The sequence below is a fragment of the Salvelinus alpinus genome, chromosome 20 (assembly GCF_045679555.1).
Source record: "Salvelinus alpinus chromosome 20, SLU_Salpinus.1, whole genome shotgun sequence".
In the NCBI taxonomy this organism is placed as follows: domain Eukaryota; kingdom Metazoa; phylum Chordata; class Actinopteri; order Salmoniformes; family Salmonidae; genus Salvelinus; species Salvelinus alpinus.
Window position 1 is genome coordinate 33,655,256 of NC_092105.1, and position 16,126 is coordinate 33,671,381.

Below are 16,126 nucleotides of genomic sequence, written 5' to 3' on the forward strand. Positions count from 1 at the left end.
CTGATTCATCAGTGCTAAAAGTCCTAGCGGGCACATTACTGACCAGATCTGACACTCACTTTTTTTTCCTCTATGTCCAATCAGACTGTAAACATTTATCCACTGATCCGCCAAAACAGGATTAATGTTTACCACACAGAATGTTCAAAGTCATCACAAAGGCAAAGCAACCAAGTGTCTGTCTAATGATCTGGTGACAGAGAGGGTGAGATATGGGTTCATGTAGTCAGGGGTTAAAGTGGGGGATCTCAACCTACCTCCGGCTCAAACATAATTTCATTTCCACAAACCGGCTCCATCCTAACCTCGTCCTCAACCCTTACCCTAGCTTCAAGGCCACACCACATCTCAACCTTAATTCTAGCCAATGCCATAAACTCAAACTCTTATCCATAACGCCTATCACAAGCATAATGATCACACCTCAGCTTAACTCTAACCCTAGCCATAATTTCAATCCTAACCCTAATTTAATGTCCACATCCCGGCTCCTGTTCCACCATCCCATACTTCCATATTCACATGGGGCCCGATTCAGAATTAGGAAAATGTACACCTTTCTTAGGCACTTCTTAGTAGATGGTATTCAGACTTACCTTATGCAGGTGCTTAATGGGCTTTGCAGGCGTGATTCACCTACACGCACTGAATAATGGCTTGTTCACGTCATGTCGGAAACTCGGGACATCACAGTTAAAATTAACATTAGTTATTTGCGTAGAGCTTCCCATTGGTTGATTCTGGTACCTCCCAAGTGGGAAACTCGAGATCCAACTCTTCCAACTAGGTTAGCAAGTCAGAAATGTCAGTTTCCGACATGATATGAACGCAGCATTAATTTTATTCAACTGCTGAAAACCCTCCCAACTGCTGGACAACAGATTTTCTCGTGGCGATTTCATTCAATAGGGTTTTCAGTAGATTTATCTACTGGCGTACCTTTAATTAGAATTCTCTCGACAGACTCACTAGAATATCTGAATATTAGGGATCAATTAAAGAAAGCCATGTAAATATTAGTCTCCTTTTCATCACCAACTGGTAGATTAAAAAAAGATTATGATCTTGCATAGTATTTAGGGTAGGAAAGTATTTATGAATAATAATAAAAACTGCTTTGGAGAGCCTTCACGCACTAAATGTATAGTGGTTTGATTCATCCTGAAAGTTACCATATTCAATTGTTCAAGCCATTAAATATTGAAAAGGTGAGAAAAGTGTAGAATAGGTGTTGAACAGTAGTCTATATAGTAGTCTAAAAATCTACCCTAATGATCCTCACTAATCATGGAACTGTGATGACAACGGTCCAGTCGTCGTGAATCGTGCTCCAGGCACAAGGTTTAAACTGCTACTTATGATCTGCGTTCCATAAGGCTACATGTCCCGAATTATTGCACAACATGTAATACGTTAGCCTAATATGATCCACTATTCCTAGCGATCCACAGGAACAACCACATAAACACGACAGAAGAAAGGTAAACCAAAGATGTAATGGAATGATGCAAAATGTAAGGAAAACACTAAGGTGACAGGTATAAATGTATGTGGGTATTACTGACGGTGGCTACCAGATAGTGGCTAATATTTTACATGATATAAATTGTTAAAAAAATACAGTTTAAAGTCCGGGCATATAATTAAAACATTCTACAAATCATAAATCAACTCGGTAGGTTTGGCGCTATACTGTCATTTGATTGCGTCTCCAAATGTCATCCCTGCAAATTATAAGGCCATATGACTGGTTTCACATGTCTCCAGCGATCACAAAGTAAAATATAGTAGATCTAAAACAATTGTTATTTACATTTACAATCCTCTTATCCAAACGGTTTACTAATTTACCTAGCTTTTATCAATAGCTCTTATCAAAGTGTAAATTATCGTGCATGGATAATTATGTTATTTCTATCGGAAAAAGTAGATGTTGTTCCACTTGGAACCGACAGATTGCTCACGTGTAAAGGAATTGGAATTATGAGGGAATTAAGTCAAAGTCAGAATACAGTGTATATGTTGACAACTTCCTTTCTTTGATCTCCACCCCAAAAGAATAGCGGGTGATTGGCATGCTATTCTCAAGGTCAGAATATGCATAGAGAAAAAAATATGCAGAAAAAGGGAATTACGTTCCATTTAGGCTGCTTAACTCGGGTCAGAATTCCCCCCATAATTAGCACTTAAACACTACATGCCTGATTGTCACATAACTGATATACATATGTATTTTTTTATTTAACCTTTATTTAACTAGGCAACTTTGTTACAGACAGTGGATGGTTTATTGTACAGTAAAGTGTGTACAGTAATGTATATGATGTAGTCAAACATTTGTATTCCTTATAGATGGACATGGTCTGAGCTACAACCAAATATAGACGAAACCCCTAGTGATATGATAACACACTGGAGGATTGATACTTACTATTGGCCAGGGTTCCTTGAATGTGAAGGCCCAGTAGTAGCAGGCTCATAACAGGGACATCACAAATTTCACCCACAGTGTAATAACACAGGAATAACCCTGTAATAACCATGTAATAACAATATAATAATGGTGTAGTAACACAGAAGAGGAGAGGACTTTCCTTAATCCTGTAGAGATTATTGTGATACTTCATAATGCTCCGTTTGTTCCTTCAAGGACTCACCACTGTCCTGTGTAGGGGACAAAAAACATGGACAGTGAGGAGGAGGTCTAGTTAAAAACACAAGAACGCAGTAGAGTCCATTCCAACAGTATTTTTCAACTTTATAACAAGGTTGGGATGTTTGTTGAAATAATGATCAAATTCGCAACTGCTTTAAATGTAAAGTCTACACTCCCCTACATATTTATTTGGAAAGTGAAGCTAAAACTTTTAATTTGGCTCTATACTCCAGCATTTTGGATTTGAGATCAAATGTTTCATATGAGGCGACAGTAGTTTCATACTGTTTTACCGTTTAGAAATGAAAGCACTTTATGTATCTAGTCCCCACATTTAAAGGTGTCATAAGTATTTGGACAAATTCACTTATAGTGTATTACATTTAGTCAAAAGTTTAGTATTTGGTCCCATATTCCTAGCACACAATGACTACATCAAGCTTGTGACTACAGTACAAACTTGTTGGATGCATTTGCAGTCTGTTTTGGTTGTGTTTTGGATTTTGTTGTGCCCAATAGAAATGAAATGGTAAATTATGTATTGTGTCATTTTGGAGTCACTTTTATTATAATTAAGCAATAAGGCACGAGGGGGTGTGGTATATGGCCAATATTCCACGGCTAAGGGCTGTTCTTAGGCACAATGCAACAAACCCCCGAGGTGCCTTATTGCTATTATAAACTGGTTACCAACGTAATTAGAGGAGTAAAATTAAAGGTTGTGTCATACCCGTGGTATTCGGTCTGTTATAAACTGGGTGGTTAGAGCCCTGAATGCTGATTGGCTGACAGACGTGGTATATCAGACCGTATACCATTGGTAAGACAAAACATTTATTTTTACTGGTCAAATTACGTTGGTTACCAGTTTATAATAGCAATAAGGCACCTCAGGGGTTTTTGGTATATGGCCAATATACCACGGCTAAGGGCTGTGTCCAGGCACTCTGCGATGCGTCATGCATACGTACAGCCCTTAGCCGTGGTGCATTGGCCATATACCACACACCCTCGTGCCTTATTGCTTAAACATACCATGGCTGTCAGCCAATGAGCATTTAGGGCTCAAACCACTCAGTTGATAAATAACAATAGAATATGTTTCTGAACACTTCTACATTAACGTGGATGCTACCATGATTACGAATAATCATGAATGAATCATGAATAATGATGAGTGAGAAAGTTACAGATGCATAAATATCATACCCCAAGAACAAACTTCCTTGTTATTGGTAATGGTGAGAGGTTAGCATGATTTATTGGATTTTCCATGTAGTCTATATTAAAAGCCACTCCATTTAATAGAACAGGCTTTTAAAATTCAATATTGGTGCACAATTTCTATTTAAAATATCAAAGGGACACAAAAGGTACTCTTCGTGAAACGACCCTGCTCGGAATATGTGACCAAAAAACTAAACTTTTGACTGAATGTAATAGACTATAAGTTAATGTGTCCAAATACTTATGACACCTTCAAATGTGGGGACTAGATACATAAAGTGCATACATTTCTAAACATTAAAACAGATATGTATGAAGAACCAAATAAAAAAATGTAGCTTCACTGTCCAAATACATAGGGGAGTGTATGTCTATGATTGCCACTCACACAGAGGAAGGAGTTAGATGTGGATGAGGAGGACTGCACCAAGGCCCTCGGTCCATCAGGGGCAGCACCTCGTTTACCCTGCACAGACAGCCATCGCTTCAAATTCTGGGCTGAAGGAAAATAATCAGAGAGAAGGTCGAGCCAATACTGGTCAGGGTTCTTACATAACTTGTTCTATAGACTACCGTAAACACAAGTGAGGAAAGGCAAGTCACATGTGAGCAAGGTAGAGGGAGACTGGCATAGTTGATGCGTTTAACGAATGGTAGTGTAGGATAAACATACACACACACTGACATACTGTGCTTTCTGGAGTGGTCCACGGCCTTGAATGAGCCCAGCATGGCAAACGGGTGATAGGACAAGGTGAAGGGATGAACAATGGCGCTCTGTAGAGAGAGTCATCAGATAAATATTTCTATTTTTGTTTTAAGACCTTCTAATGAATGTCTTATAATGCAGTGGTACATATAGGCCTACAGAATATGTATACAGAGCAGCACTGCATTATACCACTGCAAATGATCATTATAGACCAGATAACACTACACTAAGGCTGATGGCCTACTTACTTAGTATACACTGAGGTGTTTTTAACGTTTTGTACACTCAGTGTATGTTATATATGATATCCCATAATACTGCCTTCCCACACAGACAAGTCTAGGCTGTAGGATTAGGCTATACTAACACTGGGGATAGAGAAATGTGCAGTATTCTAAACTCAGTCTACCTTGGAGTGCTGGTGGGGATAAGCGGCAGATGGTTTGGTGGTATAGAGGGCAAGAATGTCTTTTACAGGCAAGCTATTCTGGAGCAGAGAGGACAACAGAACAGAGGTTAGAGCAGAGGGGAATATAGTTAATAACACAAATCACAATAATCATAAAAGGACCACATGGTCAACCCAGGGAAAGATCATGAACTAAGCAATGCTACCCAGCTTGAAATATACTGTATCAGCTGATTTAGAGATTAAACGGGAACTTAAGCTCAACAAATTTGTAACATATTGTACGAATTGCAAGCGTAACATACTGGATCATACGAAATAGATGACGTAGTACACAATTTTCGGAGACCCGTTTTGGCTCGTGAGCACTACTTTCAAAACTACTGGTGGAAATTATACAAAACCTTTATAACGTATCTTAAGTAAAAGTTTAGCAACAGAGGAGCATGGCTTTGGAGACTGGTGATTCATTGTGTAGTAACAAGGGAGGTTATCTTAAGGGTCATTGACACTTTGGACTGAGCCGTGGTAGTACACTCCCAATTCTGCCAAACGCTTCTAGATTACAAGGGTTACTAAGGGTCAGTAAGACTACAGACTGAGCCGTGCTAGACTCACAACCCCTGGCATACTGTATGCCTAAATACCCAGACTACTCACCAGGATCATCCCAGCGAAGGAAGAAAGGATCATGGCTTCTCTCTCCAGGTGGTTGGGGTACTGGTCATTATAACCTGGGCTGCCCACTCCACTACAGGGTACAAAGTCAATCAATCCAATTTTATTTATAAAAATCATTTTTATACCATCAGTAGTCATAAAGGGATTTCCAGTAACCTGGCTTAGAGCTAAAGCCAATGCATTAGATAAGGAAGTTAGCAGAGGTCTTCATGTCGCAGATAAGGTTACTCGGGAGGACACAATCAAGTGGTATTGTGTTTGGAAGTCAATGTTTCAATGTACTTACACGATGTCTCTGTCCATCACATCATGTCGCTCCTCTTTCTCTAGCCACCAAAGGGCAACACTTATGGCCAAGTCATAATGGGCCTGGATGGAAGTAGACACATTAAGTACAGGGTTTGTATAAATGTTGAAATAATCATAAAAACAGTCAACCGTTTAACTGTATATAACATCCCACATTAACCCCTGGTGGAGGATGGTGCACTCCAGAACAATGTGTGTTGAGATTCCTACCAGGTCATCCAGCATGCTAGTGGATCCTTTCCCCTTGGGGTCAAAGCCATTCTCTCTCAGTTTCTGACCAATGTAATCTCCCCTGTTCAAAACACAAAACCCTTTCAAGCGCCTGAAGAAATAGAATGGCATTTCATCAAAATGTCCTCTTCCCACACACCAGTCCTCTAAATCTATAATTTTATCATCCACAGAAAGCAACTCACAGAAGGGTTTCAATGTCTCTTCTCAGTCGCCTTGTCTCCATTTCTCTGAGATAGCACTACTCATGCAGAGGGATAACTCCTTGGTGGTCCTGTAGCCTACACAAAACTAGGTTTGCAAATATAACGTCAAAGTACTTGACAATGACCCTAGGAGTTGGCATGGCAGCACAAACAGATATTGGACCAGGGTAAGAAATAGGGGGAAGGGAAGTTACATTGTAGATAAAGGATGGAGATTGAAAGAAATATACTATGATACTGCATGTCTGTTTGCGTATCCACTGCGGACCTCAGCTGGGGATCATATACAAGCTGGGGATCATATATAAGACATAGTGCAGACTGCAGGGTAGTCTTGAACCTGGCACCTCTCTGGCCCTACACAGGGTCCAGGAAATGTGATACAAGCCATTAAACTCACATCCAGCAGAACACAAATGTTTTTACTAAACCCTTAATCACTGACGATTATTGTGCAGCCTATTGTGCAGCCCCCCCCCCCCCCTTAGAGTTAGATGCACTATTGTAAAGTGGTTGTTCCACTGGACATCATAAGGTGAATGCACCAACTTGTAAGTCGCTCTGGATAAGAGCGTCTGCTAAATGACTTAAATGTAAATGTAAAGCAAGGCAAAAGCAAGGTGATTAGAAGTAGGCCTAGACTTTGTCTGACAAAGATTTGGCCTCACAACCTTTTCCCACAACTAGTCTCCAAAATGAGATGTTGACCTAAATATGTCACTGTTGATTTACATAACATTTTATGTAGCATGTGCCTGGTAAAATGGGTGCTTATTCAAATCTGAGTTACATGATCAAATTGGCAATCTAAATCCATATAACATTACAGTTGGTCATATTTTTAATACAGAGACACACATTCATGGTGTAAAGCAATCTGTACTTACCACACGATGCAGAATTATCAGCAATAGTTACACCCAAAAACTGCAGTACTACTCCAAATGTCAGCGTAGCACGAAATCACAAATGTGTTTCATGTAAATAAACCAACCAAAAAGACACACTGCAAACGGTAGCCGTTTCAGGGGACACCTGCTTGTGGAAAGGCTGTGTACAGTAGAGACCGAGGGGAGCAGAAAGACAACCACAGCCTCCTAAGTGAACAGCCTACTCTGAATAATTCACACAGGGCCTCCAGTCAATCACTCAAACAATACAGGTCCAGATTATTTTAGAAACATAAGGAGGTGCGTTGGTCGGCACTTAACCATGATGTGATCCAGCCATAGATTAGCTAGATGTTGAACACCCTTACGCAATAGCTAGTTGCCCCAAAGGGTATAATTAAAGTTGTTTTGTAACATGCTCCGTCTAATCATATTGCAACAACTTTAAATAACCATTAGAGGCAACTAGCTATTGCGTAAGGGTGTTCAACTTACCCTTAGGTGACTGACTGCACCATCCAGATAATGTATGGCTGTATTACATATCTGTTACTGTCACAAAACAAAAAATGTGGTATTTCTTACAGGCTTATTCAATTATTTATTCCTTCATGACTAATAAATTGGGTGCAAAATTAACAAAAAGATTTTCAACCTAAAATGTATTGACATTTTATTTGTAAACTTATATTAAAACAAAGGGAAAAACAATAAAAGCATTGGAAATACGTGTAAGAATGAAATTAGATGTCACAGAATAAAGTCAATTAACTGAATGTATGTTCTCCAAACTGTCAGGTTTATGTGTGTTCTTCTGTTGTCGTCTTTTCTTCTTCTTCGCTTTAAAAATGGGAGAACTCAGGTACTTGGTGTCTGAGAACTTATCTCCACGTCTCATTTTGCTGTTAAAAGAAACAGTTGAATAATCAAGGGCTGGTATCATAGCCTGGTAGAACCCACCTGACCACTAGTAAAACCAACCTGATCACTGTGCAAGCTACTGATATCATACTACTAAAGGTAAGCTTTAGTATCATTTCCAGAGCAGTCCTCACCAGTTGATGGGTGGCAACTTGTAGCTAACGGCAGCTCCCCGTCGCCTGGCCCGTCCTGTGTCTTCATCATCCGTCCAGTTGGTGTTGGTTAGTGGCTTCAGGGCTCTTTCTGCTACTGTTGGTAAAACATAAAACAACCATTAGAATACCTACATCTCACACAAATAAAGTCAACAATAAAATCCTTCGTACCTGGAGATCTTTCAGCCATAACCTCAGCCGACTCTTTATATACAGCAACCTTGTGAGCAGAAGAAGCAACCCTTTTAGGGCTTGAGGCTGGAGTGTCAAATCCAGTTCCATTTGAACAGCTGACATCCACGGAGGACTCCCATGGAGGCCTCTGGTCCATGAGCAGCTCCCTCAGGCTCTGACGTACTCCCTCACCACTGTCAGGAACTTCTGTGTTGGTCTCAACAGTTGATAATGACACATTAGATGTCCTGCTGTTTGTGTCACCATCATCCTGGGACAAGGAGTCAGGAACAATGTGGTGCTTCCTGTTTCTGGTGGAATCGCTAAAACTATTGGGTATGACAAAAGTGGCTCTACATCTCGGTTTAGGGCCATGGTTGGACCGGGGCTTGAAGCTGCTGACTTTGAAGTCTGGACTCAGGACCTCAAGTGAAGACAAACGTTCATGAGTTTCACAGCTCTCCTCAGCGGTGGCAGAGTGTGTGATGACGTGCAAAAATGTTGGATCCGCCACAGGCTGTACTTCTGCATTTTGTGCTGCAGTGCGTACACCTATACTACTCTGGCTATCCAGAGTCTCACTAGACAAAATATAACCTGCACCCCCAGGCACCAATCCTTTAGTGCTGCTACTTTTAGTCTTTTTTTTCCTTTCCTTCACAGGGGCAAGACAGTAACCCTTCTGTGAATCAGTCTTCATCCTTGATTTTGCAGTCTCTACTCTCCTGGCTTTCTTGGGCTTTTGCTCTGCAGCAACTGAAATGGGGTCACCGATGTCCCATGGGGGCATTTCTTCCTCAACACATAAGCTTTCTTGGCCCTCTGAATTCCTTGCAGGTTCCTCGGTAGCAAGCCATGGACGTTTAGAGGAGGCATGAGTTTCTTCAATCCCAGAGTCTGTAGTCTTGCGCCCAGCAGCTAGACAGTGATCTGGGTGAGGACCAGTCAGATGCTCCGTTTCTTTCTCTTCTTCTGCAACAGAGTCATACCCTGTAGTAGGACTGCACGCCAGCTTTTCAGCCCAAGCATCATCTAATATTGTACTGTTCACCAAGGAGCTGTCCCTGTTCACCGAGACCACAAACATCCCTCTGCCTTTCACTCTGGTGGGTCTCTTACTGCTCCGTGTAGTGGACCGAGGTCTGGAAGCACTGGAAGAGCTGTGTGATTCCCTGTATTCATGCAGGGTGGCATCCATGTCTACATAGGCTGTGCACCCTTCAGGAGAATGAGACTCCTCTTCAATGAGAGATTGAGGCAGAAGGAATCGATCCTTTTCTGCTTCAATATGTAATTCATGGTCCACCATGACAGGCTGTGCTTTAGTCTTCCTGCGTTCTTTGGATTTCTTCTGGCTCTTTCTAGATGTAGGCTCATTAGAAATCACAAAATTAGAAATCACAAAAGTCTTGTGACCTTTAGTTTTAGTGACTTTGTCCTCTGTGGCATCTATGACCAATGGGTTTGACCCGGCTAGTTTAAATACAGACTTCTGAGCTTCAGGGTCATCGAAAAAGTCATCTTCAAATGGGTCAGGTGATACACTTCGATGGGATTTGGATTGGAGAAGCACTCCAAAAGTTGTTCTTGGGTCAAACGGTTTTGGAAAATCTTGTGTTGTTTTATGGGATTCTCGGGTAGGTTTTTTGTGTTTGGTGATGCGAGAGGTGACATAAGTCTTTCTGCAGGCAACAAGGGATTCTATCTCACTGGCTGAGTTCTCTATGAAGTCCTCTTCTCTGTGTTCTACATCCACACCATCCGCTGTAGGGTTGTCTGTGTGTAGTGGTGTTGCGTAAAACACCTTTTGTATCGCTGTCGGCAGCTCCACGTTTACAGCAGAGCTCTTCACCTCTAGATTCTCAACAACACGTGTTGGCCCACTGTTCTTATTTCCAACCTTCACTAATAGACAAGGGATTTTTGTCTTTGGCACCTTCAGTTTCTTCGGTCCACCAGCTTTCTTGGGCTTGGTCTCCACTGTAACGATTTCAGCAGCGCTGTCCCCAATAGTTATCTCCATCTCTGTGTCATTGATGGTGGTCTTCTCTGCTTCCCCGACAGTGGTCTTTATTGCAAGCGCCAATGTGGTCTCCATCTTTAAGCTGTTTGGATGGTGCACAACTTTATCAGTACCAGAGGGCTGTAGAATATGAGTTGTGGAGACAACAGAAGGCAAGACTGCTGGGATAGGGTCAAGTCCAGTGTCAAAATAAATCTTTGACCACTTTTCCACCTCATCTTTTAGGCTACTGGATTGTCGGGATGTTCTCTTTTGGGTCGATTTCAAAGTATTGTCCACCTGTTGCTCCATCTTATTAATGCTGTCTGTAAGTTAAGAATAAATGTGAGTTACTGAAAAACTTCAATAATCAACCTAATGCTGAAAGGTCATGCATTCCAAAATGTGGGGTAGTTCTGAATTCTCCATGCTCCAGCCCCCTTACCTTTACTGGCATTGGACTCTGATGACCTACTTTGGGTCCCAAAAGATTTTGTGGACGTGGTTCTTCTGTCATTTACTACAACCTGTTGGCTCGTGCTGGTCTGTTTTGAAGGGGACACCAAATCCCTGGACTGCTCTGCTATGATAAGAGGTATCTGAACCGCAACCCTAGAATGAAAATAAATATGGGGGGGAAATGTGTGAACAGAAATAATTGACAATAAGACAGTAACTGTATTGCTGTAACAGCAAACATGAATAGGAGTCTCATTATTACCTCTCCATCTGATCATGTTCCTCTTTTTTATCGGGGGGTGGCTTATTATGGTCTTCAGATACTTCAGGGGCATCCTTTGTCAGAAAGAAAAACAATTTAGCAGGGCTCTACGCTGACATTTTTTACAAAGAGCACATGCTCCTAAATAAAAAGTACAACAACAAAAAGTAGGAGCACAGTGAAAGTATTTGAATAATAAGATATGTGTTATCATAAGAAATAACTAAAAGTTCATGAATAAAAGGTTTTTGGGGCATTCCATGCTCAATCAAGTACAATGTACCCTCAAATATTTGACTCACTTGTGAGACAAAAACCTTCAGCTGCCCCTTTACGGGGCAGGAGCCGTTACCGTGGTAATGGTGGGACTCCCATTCAAAATTAGATTCTCCAACGTCCCTTCCCTAACAGTTGAGAAAGCTCAAACGAACTTTGAAAAACAAGCTAGCATGTGAACAAAACGATGTAAATAGCAAAGAAACACAAGAAGAAAGTCACACTTTAATAGACTTTTGGGTAAACTCAACCAACTTCATGCCTGTGCACTTCTAAAAATGAATCCTTCAGCACCACACTCAGTGCCACAGGGTCCCAGGCACTGTTGCTGCTCCCCAGACCACTGAGGTAGATATTACTGTATGAGCAGATACTGTTGCACAAGGTGAGATAAATAACTATGTAGAGTCCTTCCTGTATGATTAGCTACCAGTTATGAGACAAAATGGCAGAAATAGTTTTGAAAATAGCTACGTAGCAATTTATTTCGCTATAAATCACAACTTGCACATGTGCTCATACTCGACTTTTTCAGGTCGCACACATCTACTTTTAGGTGCATATGCGAGTAAAATGGTTGCAATGCATAGAGCCCTGTTTAGCATAGTAAACTGTAACATAGGCTACTTATACTTACCTGATACCATAGAATCAGAGGACATACTGGAAGAGGACTTACATTTTCATCAGAGAAGAGGTCCACAGCCCTTTCCAAGTTATCCAAAGTGTTGTGTTGAAAGTCTTTCAAGATTATAATCTGTAAAAGGATATTGTTTTTAGTTGTTTCTTTACAGCACGAGATTTATTTATGTAATGAATAGCGCTATAGAAGTTGAATAAACGATTTTTCTCATTATTACCTGTCAACTACTACCATGCTTTTATTTTTTAAATTTCACCTTTATTTAACCAGGTAGGCAAGTTGAGAACAAGTTCTCATTTACAATTGCGACCTGGCCAAGATAAAGCAAAGCAGTTCGACACGTACAACAACACAGAGTTACACATGGAGTAAAACAAACATACAGTCAATAATACAGTAGAAAAAAATAAGTATATACAATGTGAGCAAATGAGGTGCGATAAGGGAGGTAAAGACAAAAAAAGGCCATGGTGGCGAAGTAAATACAATATAGCAAGTAAAACACTGGAATGGTAGATTTGCATTGGAAGAATGTGCAAAATAAAGATAGAAATAATGGGGTGCAAAGGAGCAAAATAAAGAAATAAATACAGTAGGGGGAGAGGTAGTTGTTTGGGCTAAATTATAGATGGGCTATGTACAGGTGCAGTAATCTGTGAGCTGCTCTGACAGCTGGTGCTTAAAGCTAGTATGTCAAACTAACACTGAAGTCTGTGAGAAAATAGATCAATATTGTTACGAAGAACACCTCTAAATAAGTGTCCCGGTAAGGAGCCACATTTAGATCCCACTATGTCTTATTCAAAGAGATGGACTCAGTCCCTCTCTAACCCACCAGTTGTTTGTGCTTGAATCTGCGAATAGCCAGGTCAAAAGTCAGAGACTCCACTTGTTTCCGTAGGCGCACAGCTTCCACTTCAAGCTGTCTGCTTCTCTCCCTCTGAGCCACCAAGGCCAGAGCCAGAGCCTTGTTGTTAGTCTTCAGGGAGACCTTGAAGAACGAGGATGTGTCTAGAAAATACAGAAATTTGAAATAAACATATTATAATGCAGTATGACTTACCAAGTTATCTGTCATTAACCAACAATAGACTATTACAAATGAAAAGCTAATCCAACTCTTACATCAATTTAGTGATGGATGCTGTACGCTACTTACTGAGAATCTTGGTCTTTATCTTCGATGCCACTGCTAGTGAGTTATGTTTAGCAGCCTTCGAGGGCATAGATTTCTTCCCTGGTAACATAGTTGAGAGGAGGGTCCTTCCCTCAGCTGACATGTTCATCCTAATCCTGGAAGCATAAAAAGGACAGTTGATCAGCCTTTGGTCGACAATCAATCTACCAGTAAAGAATGTGCATGCGCCTCCAAACTATCAAAATGAATATGCAAATTACAACTGCACAGTTTCTCTACTAAAAATAGCTATAGCCTGCTGGCAGAACTAACGTAATCTAGCTAGCTATAGCAATGATACTTATTGACATTTCATCTGTTATCATAATCGTTAACTACAATTTACCTAGTTTACGTTAGCTACGTTAGCTAACTTGCTAGCCAAAATGAAGAAATTCATGTTAGACAGTTAGCATAGCTAGATTACGTTAACTTGCTAACGTTACTTACCGGGCGTTATGTCTTCTTATTTAAAATTGACGAATTGCTATAGCTATGTAATTGAAACGTTACTATAGCCGGTGAAAACGTTACCTAGTTGTATTTACATGCTAGCTAGATTACCGGTGGCTCAGCTTAAACATAAACATTCTAGCAACCAACCAGCGCCGCTGTTTCAAGTAAAAAATAGGCGTGCTCTTTGGACTACAACGAGCTAATCACAGTTGAGATCGCTCATTCTAAATTCTAGCCCTGTCTGGGTCTAGACCAATCATGTCTATAAACCCTGGACAACAGACCAATCATGTCTATAAACCTTGGATGACTAAGAGGGCGCTGTATTGAAGCCACAGCGCAGCCATCTCCTCAAGTATAAATGTTTTGGAAGTTATAGAAATGCAATTATTCATGTCTACATTCGTTTTTACACGTTTATTCTATTACAGACACTTTAATGCACACATTTAAATTATATTATGTGAGCTAAACATAAAAATAAAAAGGAAAAGATATATTAAAACATTTTCCTTAAAGTATTATTATTTAGAGAGTACTAATGTTACTGTCCCCAATACAACAACAAAAAAATACTTAAATACATGTCATTTTGTCCTTGAAACATTTGATTGAAATACTGTAGAATTCCATTAATTCTTATGGAGGACTCCTGCTAGTTGGGAGTGCCAATATGGCCGACCGATGACTTCAAAGATTCGCAATGGCCAATACATTTGTTTATTTTTTAATTAAAAAAAATTATTAACAACAAATCAATACAGAAAGTACATAAGGGAACACAAGTATATATAGATTATATATAATGGACAATCGAGCTAGGGGGTACAATATCACATTAAAATTACACAAGGACCTTAAGGGACATACATACACTTATAATTCTAACAGCTTTTTTGTTAGTAAAGTATTTAACTGTCTTAAAATACAGTTCAATTTATTTTTGTAGGGTAAGAAAATGTGTTTTTTTGTTAGTAAATTTACATTTGTGTATATGAAATTTAGCCAAAAGAATAATGAAATGAATTACATAAAAATGTTTCAGCTTATTTCTATAGTATGTAAAGAATCCAAGCAGTACATCTCTCCACAATAGGTTAAAATCTTCATAAATGTGTTCAATTATAAATCTACTGATGTCTTGCCACAGTTTTCTTACATGAATACAATGCCAAAAAAGATGCAACACTGTTTCTGGGTGGTCATTACAAAAGGAGCAATTTGAGTTGATGTTTTCCTTAAACTTCTTCATATAGTGGTTGGCAGGATAATATTTATGAATAATTTTAAAGGAAACCTCCTTAATTTTGTTAACAAGTAGGTATGTGTGTGGCAACATCCAAACTTTTTTCCAACAGATATTATCAATAAATCCATTCCAATAAGGCATGACATAAGGTATAGATACAACATCCTGCTGAAACAAGGTTCGTATCGCTCTGTTGTTGAATGGGCCAAAAGAGAAACAAATCTTTCCTACTGATGAGTCAACAGGGTCAATAGAAGGTAGGCTCTGAGGGTCAGGTCTTGACACGTTCCTGAATAACAGAGCAACACCTGAGGGAATGGCATCTAAAACAATTGCAAAATCTTTAGGTGTTACAGGGACCTTGTAAAGATATTAGATTCCTTATAACTGAGTAAAAGACCCTCTGCATTTACCAGTTGACTCACCAATAGGATATTATTTCGGAACCAATATTCTAAAAACAAAGAAGTATTTTTATACAATATATCCCGATTATTCCATATATAATATCTGTGTGGAGAAAAATTATGTTTAGAAATTAAGGACCATGACAAGAAAACCTGCCGATAAAAAGCAGAAAGTTTCACTGGAATTTTGTCAATATTATAATTGCACAACAACATGAAGATAAGGCCACCAAAAGTAGAGAAGACATGATGAGGAATAAAATTCCAGATAGAAGTGGGTCTTCTTAGGAATTGTTTTATCCAATTGATCTTAAAAGTATTATTTAAAGTAGTAAAGTCCAGAAAATTCAGTCCACCATTCTCATAAGTGTTCATGACAACAGTTTTCCTAATGTAATGGGTATGGTTTCTCCAAAGAAAGTTGAAAAGCATCTGGTCTATCTCCTTGCTTATTTTACTGTCAAGATATAAAGATAGAGCACCATATGTTAGTCTAGAGATACCTTCGGCCTTGGTTATTAGGACTCTACCTTTGTAGCCATTGATTTAGCTTTTTCTGGGTATTTTTAATAAGAGGGTTAACATTTTGTAAGCCTCTAGACTTCTGATCCTTTGTAATGGTTA

General features: G+C 39.7%; 2 protein-coding genes across 5 annotated transcripts; both read right to left on the bottom strand.

Annotated features, from left to right (window-relative positions):
* Positions 1-2,232: 2,232 nt before the first annotated feature.
* LOC139546697 (uncharacterized protein C2orf80-like) lies at positions 2,233-6,591 on the bottom strand. Of its 4 annotated transcripts, XM_071355391.1 has the most exons (8): positions 6,411-6,591; positions 6,205-6,286; positions 5,972-6,054; positions 5,665-5,755; positions 5,005-5,082; positions 4,573-4,660; positions 4,272-4,381; positions 2,233-2,664 (listed from the first exon to the last, which is right to left on the bottom strand). In XM_071355391.1, exons 1-8 carry the CDS (start codon positions 6,449-6,451, stop codon positions 2,611-2,613), a joined length of 627 nt encoding a protein of 208 aa, XP_071211492.1. In that variant the 5' UTR covers positions 6,452-6,591; the 3' UTR covers positions 2,233-2,610. The 4 variants fall into 4 exon arrangements, 2 of the variants coding, with proteins under 2 accessions (XP_071211492.1, XP_071211490.1); XM_071355389.1 differs by having other exon boundaries at positions 2,496-2,664; positions 6,205-6,473; XR_011669263.1 differs by having other exon boundaries at positions 2,564-2,664; positions 4,272-4,660.
* Positions 6,592-7,977: 1,386 nt separating this feature from the next.
* On the bottom strand, positions 7,978-14,005 carry sgo2 (shugoshin 2). Its single transcript, XM_071355392.1, has 9 exons — positions 13,841-14,005; positions 13,373-13,506; positions 13,049-13,224; positions 12,250-12,327; positions 11,295-11,368; positions 11,019-11,185; positions 8,569-10,899; positions 8,377-8,491; positions 7,978-8,223 (listed from the first exon to the last, which is right to left on the bottom strand). The coding sequence occupies exons 2-9, from the start codon at positions 13,497-13,499 to the stop codon at positions 8,085-8,087; spliced, it is 3,207 nt and encodes a 1,068-aa protein (XP_071211493.1). The 5' UTR covers positions 13,500-13,506; positions 13,841-14,005; the 3' UTR covers positions 7,978-8,084.
* Positions 14,006-16,126: the final 2,121 nt, after the last annotated feature.

What these genes read in the sequence shown, in the direction of transcription:
- LOC139546697 (XM_071355389.1), bottom strand. Translation starts at nt 6,336, where the DNA reads ATGCCATTCTATTTCTTCAGGCGCTTGAAAGGGTTTTGTGTTTTGAAC. An exon ending in CCTTCGCTGGGATGATCCTG is followed by an intron (nt 5,083 to 5,664) that starts GTGAGTAGTCTG and finishes TCTCTGCTCCAG; the next exon opens with AATAGCTTGCCTGTAAAAGA. An exon ending in CATCTAACTCCTTCCTCTGT is followed by an intron (nt 2,665 to 4,271) that starts GTGAGTGGCAAT and finishes TCCCCTACACAG; the next exon opens with GACAGTGGTGAGTCCTTGAA.
- sgo2 (XM_071355392.1), bottom strand. Translation starts at nt 13,499, where the DNA reads ATGAACATGTCAGCTGAGGGAAGGACCCTCCTCTCAACTATGTTACCA. An exon ending in GATAAAGACCAAGATTCTCA is followed by an intron (nt 13,225 to 13,372) that starts GTAAGTAGCGTA and finishes TGTATTTTCTAG; the next exon opens with ACACATCCTCGTTCTTCAAG. An exon ending in TATGGCTGAAAGATCTCCAG is followed by an intron (nt 8,492 to 8,568) that starts GTACGAAGGATT and finishes TTTTACCAACAG; the next exon opens with TAGCAGAAAGAGCCCTGAAG.